Source organism: Lolium perenne, chromosome 7 (genome assembly GCF_019359855.2).
Source record: "Lolium perenne isolate Kyuss_39 chromosome 7, Kyuss_2.0, whole genome shotgun sequence".
Classification (NCBI taxonomy): Eukaryota; Viridiplantae; Streptophyta; class Magnoliopsida; order Poales; family Poaceae; genus Lolium; species Lolium perenne.
The window spans coordinates 214,875,608-214,887,226 of record NC_067250.2 but is presented as its reverse complement, the minus strand read 5'-3'; the positions used below and the strand labels follow the sequence as shown (position 1 = coordinate 214,887,226).

The window sequence follows — 11,619 nt, the reverse complement described above, 5'->3', positions numbered from 1 at the left end:
ATGGTGGACAGAATTGGCAAACTATGGTTATTGGTGGTTGGATGCACGAGTAGAGTTCATACTCAGTACATGCGGAGGCTAGCAAAAGACTGGGAGCGATCAACTAAGAGGGCAATAATGGCCATAATCATGCATAGCGACAAAACATTATCAATCAAAGCATAAAATGATATTACAAGTAAAAAACTAAATGATCATAGAGGTTTTAGTTGACTGGTTATCATGCGCCAAGTCAACCCAATAATGCATCAAAGGAGAATACCACAATATTATGCTTTTATGATGGAAACAACACATGAATCTTTCAATAGCACATTATGCACTCTCAGCTATTTAAGACAAGTCATGCTACAACAATAAATACTAAGCACATGACAAGAATAATATCCAACATGACATGCCAAAGTCTACGCCACAGTCTAGACAAGCTTCCTTTTGCATCACTATAGTCATGAAACATTTTACTCGTATCCAACAACAATCAACTTATTTGAAATAGCTCTCAGAGATGAAATACAATATGGACCAGAGAGCTAATCATACACAAATAAAGAATACTAACGAGCTCTGAACAACATTCAAGTGAAAGAACAAGAGCTAAACACAGTACTAGCAAACTAGAATACTCGCAGAACAATAACAGCGAAAACTAGAGCGTTCTATGCAATTAAAACGAAGCGGGTCTTTCGCCAAAACAAATGTGCCGGGATCCAACATATGCTACAGAAAAAAACAAAACTAAACTAAAAACAAAAATAAAGATGCTCCAAGAATAACACATAGCGTATGAAGCAATAAAAATATAGTGCATAGAAAGATGACATGTTGCTTTGTTGATAAAGAGGGGATGCCTTGGGCATCCCCAAGCTTTGACGCTTGTACCTCTTGAATATTTTTTGGGGTACAGGGGCATCCCCAAGCTTCAGCTTTTGTCAATTCTTCATCTCATCACATCATTCTTTTTTTTTCCTACACTTGAAAATTTCCTTCATACAAAACTTCACACAATTCTCTATTAGCAGCATTAGTACAATCAAAATAAACAAATTAACTTGGGTTCAGTTCTAACATATATCAAACATCTATTAAAGAATTAGCTACTGTAGAAACTCTTCAAAAATCTCTTTGATCAAAAGAACTCATAAAGAAAGAGATTTAAGAGGCAAATGCAAATAGTGCAGAAATCTATCAAAACAGAACAGCGGGTAAAGATTGATTTTTCTGAAAATCCTCTGTTGTTCATCTCGAAAAGTGGTCAACTAACGAAAGTTAGATAATAACCTGGGGATTATTCATAAAACATGGCAGCTCAAAATTCCACTTTGGTTATTTTTACGAATTTTTATGGTGACAACACATAATCTGTTTTCAGGATAACAACTTCCCCAAATCTTACTTTCTTCCTATTAGAGGCTATTCTTGGCACAAAAACGAAATAAAAATGATAAGGATAGGTTACTACAGAGGTAATAACTTCCAAGACTAACCAAAGGAAAAATTACAGAAATAAAACATGGGTTATCTCCCAAGAGTGTTTTTCTGTAACGCATTTCAGCTAGACGCAGAAAAAGAGTGAGCATCAAGTATTATCAAGTGAAGAAGCATCAACATCGATCACTTCCTCTAAACACAATTTGTCAAAATAGGAACTTTAGATACCCCTGGAGATGATTCAACATGTAAACCACTCTTAGTTGTACTAAAAGTTTTATCAATTTTAAACATATTATGAGGTTTTGGTTTAGGTGCCTTGGGAACATACACAATTTTTTTCTGTTTTCCCACAAAAGCTTTCTCCTTCTTAAACCAAAGAGAGAAAAAGGTTGAACTTAAAGTTTCCATAGCCTCCTCTAGTTTAACAATCGTAAGGTTTATACTATCATGGATATTGCTAGCCTCTAAAACAATGATTCTTTTATTGATATTTTCTATTGTTCATTAATTTGACTAGCATTATCACGAAAATTTGGCAAACTTTTATCTAGAGAGCTTAGTCTTTCTATAACATCCTCCAAAGTGTTCTCAGTTTTAACAACATTAGTAGGTGGGATTCCTACCAAGTTTTCAATTAAATTGCAGGCTTTCAAAGCGGGAGTACCTAGAAAATTACCCCCGTGAGAGTATCCAAAACATATCTATTCCAGCTAGATAAACCAACATAAAAATTTCTAAGGAGGATCATGGTAGAATATTTTTTAGTACATATATGATGAGCACTACTTATTCTATACCAAGCATCTTTCAAACTTTCTCCCCCTTGTTGCCTAAAATAACGAACCTCAACTTCAGGAATACTCATTTTAGCAAAATTAAAACTAAGCAACAGAAATAACAGCTATAATAGAAACTATTTTTATATTTTTGATATAAAAACAACTATAAAAAGAAACTATTTTTTTGTGTTTTTGATATAATGAAGCAAAAAAGACAAAATAAAGTAAACTAAGCAAAACTATAACAAAGTAAAAAGATTGGAGATAAGAGACTCCCCTTGCAGAAATCCTCTTTCTCCCGGGCAACGGCGCCAGAAAATCTTGATGGTGCTCCGGTGATTGCGCCAGACAATCTTGGTGGCGGTTGTTGTGGAAGCGCTTGAGAACCCCAAGAGGAAGGTGTGATGAGCACAACAACAAGTTTTCCCTCAGTAAGAAACCAAGATTTAATCGACCAGTAGGAGAAAGGCGTGACTTCTGAAGGTGTTGCTAGCAGACTAGTGGCAGGGCGCACTACCGGCGTCAGCAACAACGTGGAACCTGCACACAACACAACCAACATACTTTTCCCCAATTTACAGTGAGGTTGTCAATCTCACCGGTTTACTGAACACAAAGGATTAGACGTATCGAGTGAAAAGATATGTTTGCAGTAATTAAAGAGAACAGAGCTTTGCAGTAAGTAAAAGAGCATGATTGCAGTGGTTGAATTTATCAGTGTAAAGGAAAGGACCGGGGTCCACAGTTCACTAGAGGTGTCTCTCCAAAAAGATAAATAACATGCTGGGTGGACAAATTACAGCTAGGCAATGGACAGAATATCGACCATACATGACAAGATGATTACTATGAGATTTGTTTGGGCATTACAACATAATACATAGACCGTAATCCAACTGCGTCTATGACTAATAATCCACCTTCCGGTTATCGTCCGAACCCCTTCCAGTATTAAGTTGCAAGCAACAGATTATCGCATTAAGCAATGTGTGTAAAGTAAACAATAGAATTACCCTTGGATAAAACATTGTTGTTTTCTCCCTAGTAGCAACAACACATCTAATATCTTAGGCATGAACCTACTATCGAGCATAAGTACCCCCTCTTGGAATCACAAGCATCTACTTGACCAGAGTATCTACTAGCAACGGAGAGCATGCAAGATCACAAATAACATATGACATGAATATATAATCGACATCAACATAGTATACAATATTCATCGGATCCCAGCAAACACAACATATAGCATTACATAAAGATGATCTTGATCATGTAGGGCAGCTCACAAGATCTAAACATGAGGCACAAATTGGAGAAGACAACCATCTAGCTACTGCTATGGACCCATAGTCCAGGGATGAACTACTCACGCATCACTTCAGAGGTGGGCATGGCGATGTAGATGCCTCCGGTGATGATTTCCCCCTCCGACAGGGTGCCGGGAAGAGCTTCAGAACCATCCCGAGATGGGTTCTGCAATGGCGGCCGCGACGGAACTTTTCGTGGATGGAGGCTCGGGTTTTCAGGGTTTTCCCGAGATCGTGAATAAATAGGCGGAGGGGCGATGTCGGTGGAGGCCAGGGTGGCCCACACCACCCCTAGGCGCGGGCCAGGGTCAGGCCACGCATAGGGCTGGCGTGGCCGCCCTGCTGCCCCCTTCGACTCCCCTCTGGACTCTGTCTTCGTTACGATAAAATATTGACTTCGGCTTTTGTTTCGTCCAATTCCGAGAATATTTCCTGTACAACTTTTCTGAAATACAAAAACAGCAAAAAACAGGGAACTGGCACTGTGGAATCTTGTTAATAGGTTAGTGCCGGAAAATGTATAAAAGTGCAACGAAGTATGAGCAAAACATATATGAATTGGTGTAAAACAAGCATGAAGCATCAAAAATTATAGATACGTTTGAGACGTATCAATAGTCATAGTGCTTGAAGTATATATACCTTGCTATCACTTGTGTTGCTTATATCTTGTGCCTATCTTGCTTATCTAAGTTGTTATTGTTGCACTTAGTTGAGCCTAGCATATTTAGGTTTTCTTCTTGTAAAATGAACGTTAGTTTATTTTCGCATTCTTCCAATCCAAATCCGTAATAGTTTCTAAAACACCTATTCATCCCCCCTCTAGGCGACATCTTGTCCTTTTAGTGAGAACACACCAAAGTCAAAGACCGCACATATGAATGCGCATGAAGGCAGCAAACTCAGCATAGTTGGTTCCAAAAAAAATCACCGGGCAGCAAGGGATGCTAACATAACCTGATGAAGAGGATGCCATAGTGGTACACTTTTGGTCAATGCTCAGATCTAAATGAACAGAGAGGCCACCCGTTTGTGGTGAGGTCGTCCAAGCCTGAACAAGGGACAAACAGGCAAGGCCAACCTGATCGGGGACGAATCTTGGATAGCATGGGGCGGAATAGGGATGAGGATGGACGGAATGGGCCGGAGCCACCGAGATCTGCGATATGACGGGCGGCAGCGGCCAGATGGGGCCACGCCGATGGGGGGCGCGGCGGGCCAGACGAGGGAAGCCAGATGCAGGGCCGACACAGCGATGAAGACATCGACCGGCGAGGGAGGCATGCGCGAATCGGAGCGGAGATAACGCCGGACTCGGATTTCTAGGATGATAGTGGTGGCGAAACTAGGACGAAGTTGCAACATGCGGAGACTCTAACCTGGGCTCTCATACCATGTCAAGTTTCATGCACTAGTCAACACAACCAAAAGTCTGAACTGGTAGAAAGGGCTAGTACAATCCGCTTATACACTTTACAACATTAGATGTATGGCATGTCATGTTGCGATGATTTTGTGTGTGTTCTAGTGATTTTTTTTTCTTATGCTGCAAGTGTGCTTAGGCATTGTTGTGCATGCTTTCTCTAGATGTTGTTGACAACATTCTTTTTGGTTGCATATGCTGCCATTATTTTTGAATTCATGGATGCAATGAATATGATTTGTTACATGTCTTTCTTTTGTTACTACATATACATGTTTAATATTGTAATATTTTATATGTTGTTCTTTCGACCGCAGTGAAAATAATATTTCAACAATGTTCCAGAGATACACAACAATTACTTGCGAGGGTCTAGACCTCACAATTAAGTGAGATTGGATGGCCGATAGGAGCTCACTCCACGCACCTCCCAATACATATGGCGACACGGTGCACATCACATATTTGTGGACATGAGTTGGTCAAACCACAAGTCAACGATAATGGGGCAAGGGCTACGTAATTAGTTATGCATATTATAGCAATACTTATTTTGATATTAATATTACAAAACATAATATACATGTGCGGTAATCAAGCCATGAATGAATATATGATGCAATATATATACATGGTAGAGACGGCTCTCAATGTAATGTAGACATGAACAGGGATGGTGATATTAACGGTATGTTGATCAGTTGTCGCTGTCAGACCATGTGATACCCTCCATGCCGACGTTCTGGTCAAGCCCCAGGGCGTTCCACACTGCCGGCGAGGCATCAACGATGTTGTTGGCGCATGGTGGTTCGTAGTTGTGCTCATCATCACAGCCATACACGGAGTCACACTCATCCACCACCTTGGCATACACAGATTTACCATTCGCGGTGACCTTGATGCGGTGCCCACAACGGCCCTTCTTCTTGAACCAACCAGTGGAGAGTGCCACCACCATCTCCTCATCGCTATGGTAGGCATTGTCACACTCCGACGGGCCACCGCCATCCTTGCCCTTCTCGAAGCTGTTGAGAGTTAGGACAGCCTTCGTGCTCGCGGTGACCGGAGGTGAACAGTGGTACTGTGGATACCTCTTACCGTCCTCGCAGCAGTCCGGATCGTTGCTCTGCTCACAATGACCTGCTTTTCCTGGGAGGTAGCCACTCGCATGGCAGACGCCAAGCCCCGGGCGAAAGGATGACGCAATGTGGGATGTGGAGAGTGCCACCAGGAGGAAGACTGCCATGGTGGCTAGAGCTCTTGCAGCTGCCATCTTAGATACTTGACACTCTTGAAGTATAACGAGCTTCTTTTCTTTGGTTGCTGCTACAATGAATTCTTGGTTGCTTTGTGGTTTGAGAGTCAAGCTTATTGATCTTATATAGAGATCAACCGGCGGGCTAGTTATGAACGCCAATTGGGTGGACTCCACGGCAAACCATTGCGACGTTCAGTTAAGGCAATCGGTGCCGTGTCTAACGGTCTGAATTTTTAAGCAAGGGACTGCGTGTCATCTGGATCATGCGAATAGAGAGGGTTAAATAAATAAATAATCTAATACAGATACATAACGAGAGAGTATCAAATATCGCAAAATAAGTCCATGGAACTACTATAACTGTTGATGCGGTGTTGGAAATCATCTGAGGGCTCTCGTTGGGCCAAAGCCGGCGCTGACGATCTCAAGATTTAGTTGCCAATGCCTTATGCAGTTCCGGAAATTTCCACATGGCGAACACAACGGTGAAAACTGTTCGATATTTGGACGCTCGGTTAAACATATTTCAGTTTGAATTTTGGATTTGGAAGAAAATTGTACAACAACCCATTGATCCTAAACCTGGGAAGAATATAAATCCCACCAAAACTCTTATATTGTGACACATGTCAAGCATGCCACATGACATGTGTTGCAAAGAGAGATTATTATTGGCTGTCCTTAGACTTGACATAAGACTAATTACTCCTGAGAAACCTGGCAAGACAATGTTGTGAACTTCTGATGATGACTGAAGATATAATGCACATGGTAAAAACATCTCTCACAGGCCCATCCACTATACTTAATCGTTACAAAAGAAAAAAGGAACATCTCTTCAACTAACTACATTTTATTCTGCTCTCTGGCTGACTGCCAGAGTGGCTGATTCCGATTACCCCCTGTATCTCCTTTTGCCAATTGCAACCTATGTGCTACTCATTTCATGTACATACATGACGTTCTGGCAGTCATGATTTCTCGGCGTTTTCTTCTACTTCTTCTGAAATGGCTTTACCCGGCAACAGCGTTGCCGGGGCTTGGATCTGTGCAATCTCGACCAAGATCTTATGAAGGGACTGCGGCTTCGAGAAGAAGGGGCAGTGGTCGCCGCCCTTTATCTTGAAGATCCCGTCAGGCGGGTTCTCCCGGACAAGCTTCTCCTGGGCATCAGGCGACAGCATGTGGTCGTCGAGCGTCTGGATGAAGTAGCGGCGGACAGTGCCGTACTTCTCTGCGGTGAGGGCGAGTTTCTCCATGATTGGGGCTAAGGGGATGGGCCTCATGGACACAGCGGCCAGTGCGATATCCTAGAACAACATGCTAAGACTTGTTAGCTACACTTTGTCCACGGAAAACAGAGATTGGCATGATAATAGATGCCACAGTACTTCTCAATCATCAACATATGAGTACAGTAGACTGTACCTTAGAAGGACTCTGGTTGAAATATAAACCTTTGATCTGCTGTTTGTCAAACCTGAGCCCAGTTGGAGGCTTGTCCTTCCCATTTCCATACAGTAAAAACTGTGATTCTTGCAAGAAAACATCTGCCGATGCAAGCTGCAAAATACAACATCATGTGAGTTGTGGCTCAACAAGGACATAAAGGTGCAGAGGTCACATCAAGGGAGTGCATACTTCTTCAGAGAACACGTCAAAGGGCTTCTGGCTATCCTTTACCATTGTGGCGGTAAGAAATACAGCCTTTGAGATCTTTTCTGGGCAGTGTTCTAAGGCATATGACACACTTGCACCTCCACAGCTATGACCGACCAAAACTACCTGCATAAGTTTCAACATGAACACACCGCTCAGATACCCAGTTCATTCTTAATGCAGATATGAAGAAAAACAGATGCAGTACTCACCTTCTCATTCTCAGGGAGTTCACTGAGGTAATCAATTAGGGGCTTGGAGTACTCTTCCAATGTAGCTATGCTATTTGCATCAGTGTGGTCTATGCCAGAACCTGCGAGGTCTAAGGCAACAGGGTCGAGACCAGCTTCCTCCAAGAGAGAGATGGTCTTGTACCAACACCAAGCACCAAATCCTTCCCCATGGACAAGAACGATTTTCTTGGTTTCTAAGTTCTCTAAAACAACTTGGACCTGAAAGTGTCATTCCAAAAGGAAATAAACAACAAGAACTGTAATCGGTTCAAAAGAACACATAGTCCCCAACCCATGCAAAACTAGTCTTTGGTTGCTAGAGCAAAGTGTTAAACAAGGAAGAACAAATAAATACGTATAAGGGCAAAAGGGGATCACTACTACTACTGTAAGGTAGGACCTAACTCCTAAGTTTAGGTACCGCAAGATGCCCATGACCATCCAGAAGCATATGCCAGCACTACTGTTGAAAAACTTTTTATAAGAACTATAAACATAACTTCTATCCGAGTGAGGCAGCGATGATTGGCGTGAAGGCTGGAGCCATTGTTGATGTGTCTGTTGTAGTATCCATCTCTTGTAGCCTTGTTTTGGTGTTTGGTTGTGATGGCTTAATCTTAGTATCGAGGCCACGAGATGCAAGCTTCTGTACTTTCTAAAAAAACAACATAGCTTGCATGATAATATTGTGGCTCTGCTTCTTAATTTGGATGTAGACAACTAGAGAAGGCTGAAGACAAAGAACTTGAATATAGTTGGGAGCAAGTTAAGCTACTGATTCAAGCCTACTAGAATATACGGAATTAGTAGATTGACTAATCAATTGAGAGAACGCTACTACGAAATGGGAACAATGCTGTCAACTTGTGAGGCAGCTGCAGAGGTCATGGACTCATAGTATTGTCTTGTAGTCCTAATGGCATGTAACTTGTAAGGTTTCACCATGAATACATAGCATGTCTTATGTATGAATACACAGTTGTACACACATGCTTTTTCGAATATAGTGGTATGCATAATAATCCATATAATTAAAATTTTGAAAATATGAGTGTGAGATTCCAGAGGCTTAGAACAAGCTCAAACTATCAACAGGTAACATAATTAATCATTAATAAGAATCAGGAAGTGAAACAGCAAAGTGTGTCGCCATTGGGAGCTTTACATCAGCGTAACTTAGTACTAATAAGATAGCAGCAGGAAGATAGCATGTAAAACACATCTTCCGTTCATGATGATACTCCAGAACCTTTGACGCTCAATTCTATAATAGACATGACCTTGCTGCTGACTACAACTCACAATCAACCCAAACAAAGAAACCATGCACAAAAAAAACATGAATGTGTTCTTCAACAAAGATACAAGTACACACATAGATGGCAGACAACTCATCCCCAACCCATTTAAGGCAATCCAAACTAAGAACCAATTTACTAGTCAAGTGGCAAAACGTAGAGCAGACAAATATAAACAATTCAGCAAAGCAGGTAACTCACAATCTTGTGGTATCACCCTGATAGTGACAGGATTTTGCCGACCAAACAACTTAAACAACAAAGAGATAATTCACTATGCTAAATGCCAAATCATTTAGGGCCAGACCGCCAGAAGGCCAACTGGTCCTGCAAAACACTTGCCAATTGAAAAGTTTGGTACTATACCTAAACTAAGCACAGATTGCAGCTGGACCGAACTCTACAATTCACAAAATTTCTTCTTTGAGATAATGGAAGAACAAAATGTTACCAACATCGTGCAATTGCATACTTGCATTGACAATGAACTTGCTGGTAGATTGTAAATATTTGCGAAGCAAGGAAACATGGCAAGGCAAGGAACATGAAAGAGCAGAAAGAAAGAGCGAAGGGTGGGGAGCCTTACAGCCTTGGCATTCGTGACGGAGTCCGGGAGGCCGCCGTGGCGGCGGGAGCTGGTGTTGCCAGGGCCGATCCGGCGGGACATGGAGGCACCGCCGGCATCGATGCGGCGCGACATGGAGCCTCCGGCGTCGAGGTGCTGGTGGATGGCCATGGCGAGCGCCTGGCGGTGCAGCATCTCCTCCTCCGCCGGCGTCAGCTTGGCCGCCCCGCCCCGCGGCGTCCGCGCGCTCCCCATCCGCTTGCTGCGCGACGCCAGGGCCGGCCCCCGGTGCTGCTTGCCCGACATGCACGACGCGAACGCGTTGCCCATCGGAGAAGTGGGTCGGAACAAATCGGCAGAGTTGAGCAGCAGCCGACCTGAGGTGATTAAACCGATTTCTGCTCCAACAGTATGGGATTCAAGAACAGTCTCCTTCCCCTGGGTTGGGACTGGACTCACAAAGAGTGAAGTCAACACGAACAACAAACTCCTAACCAAAAAAAAATCAGTCTTTTCCAGGGAAAATGAACTGAATAACAAGAACGGATTTTTCTCTCAGAACTCAAGCTCGAGGAGCGGGAGCAGTTGCCCTGTCCTGGAGGGGAGAAGTCCTTGCAGTTGCAAAAGCGAGAAGAGCACGGAGCAGATCTGAAAGAAGAGGCGGAATTTATGAGTGGTCCTAACACCCAACTCCCCACGCGAATCTCGCCAAAAAGGATTTATTATTCCCCTCTGTACTATCTTTTGGATCTTCTGATCTCCCCGCACAAACAATTCGGTGCTCTAACAATGATCAAATCTTTGGAAGCAACAGCGAAGAGAGACAAGAAGCTTTTTGTGCGGTTTCCCTCCGGGATATCGTGTCTCTTGTGCAGTTGTGCTGCTTTGCTGGTGAGTCTGTCTTCCTCCCACTCTCCTCCGGTCCTCCTGCCCTCTCTCTCTCTCTATCAGGATCAGCACAGGTAGAAATAGACCACTTTCTTGTTATTTTCTTGGTGTAGTACACTGGAGTACTATTTTTTCTTATTTGGTTGTCTTAATTGTCTGGTTTGACCACCACTCCGTCCTTCCCCTCTGATTCTTCAGATAAAGATAAAATTGACAGCAAGATTCTTTCCCTTAACTAATGTTCTTTTTTCTCTTGATTTTTTTTTCCATTCTGAGGATATCCTGGTCTGCCTTTCTCGGATCCAAAGGTCCTGCCTCACACCTTTATGGCTTTCCAGGAAATAGGTGTGTGTCTGACTTTTGAGCTCCAGGATCCTTTGGAACTGTGATTGTACCTGTGGATTGCGAGAAATAGTGGTACCTGGGATGATCGGAACTGGAAGCACTGTTGGAGTAAATTCGTTCGGCTATGTCCTAACCGATTCCACAACGAGTCTCTTTCATTCTCGATGATCATGTTGTGAAGAATCACACAACATATCATGATGTTGATAAGGGTTTTCTTGTCCCAAAATCTGGCTGGGCCACGAACAATAGCAAACCTTGCTTGCAAAACACCAAAAGCTCTCTCAATGTTCTTGCGAGCTACTTCTTGAGCCTTGGCAAATTCATCTTCTATTCTATCTTGGGGATCCTTGACAGACTTAACAAAAGTTGCCCAATCCGGATAGATGCCATCGGCTAGGTAATATCCCATTGTGTACTCATTGTT

General features: G+C 42.7%; 2 protein-coding genes across 2 annotated transcripts; both read right to left on the bottom strand.

Annotated features, from left to right (window-relative positions):
* Nucleotides 1–5,616: 5,616 nt before the first annotated feature.
* On the bottom strand, nucleotides 5,617–6,314 carry LOC127312276 (putative ripening-related protein 5). Its single transcript, XM_051342824.2, has one exon. The coding sequence runs from the start codon at nucleotides 6,217–6,219 to the stop codon at nucleotides 5,644–5,646; it is 576 nt and encodes a 191-aa protein (XP_051198784.1). The 5' UTR covers nucleotides 6,220–6,314; the 3' UTR covers nucleotides 5,617–5,643.
* A 619-nt stretch (nucleotides 6,315–6,933) lies between these two features.
* LOC127314230 (putative methylesterase 12, chloroplastic) lies at nucleotides 6,934–10,907 on the bottom strand. The gene is made up of 5 exons (XM_051344683.2): nucleotides 9,981–10,907; nucleotides 8,076–8,315; nucleotides 7,846–7,989; nucleotides 7,633–7,767; nucleotides 6,934–7,514 (listed from the first exon to the last, which is right to left on the bottom strand). Exons 1-5 carry the CDS (start codon nucleotides 10,287–10,289, stop codon nucleotides 7,176–7,178), a joined length of 1,167 nt encoding a protein of 388 aa, XP_051200643.1. The 5' UTR covers nucleotides 10,290–10,907; the 3' UTR covers nucleotides 6,934–7,175.
* Nucleotides 10,908–11,619: the final 712 nt, after the last annotated feature.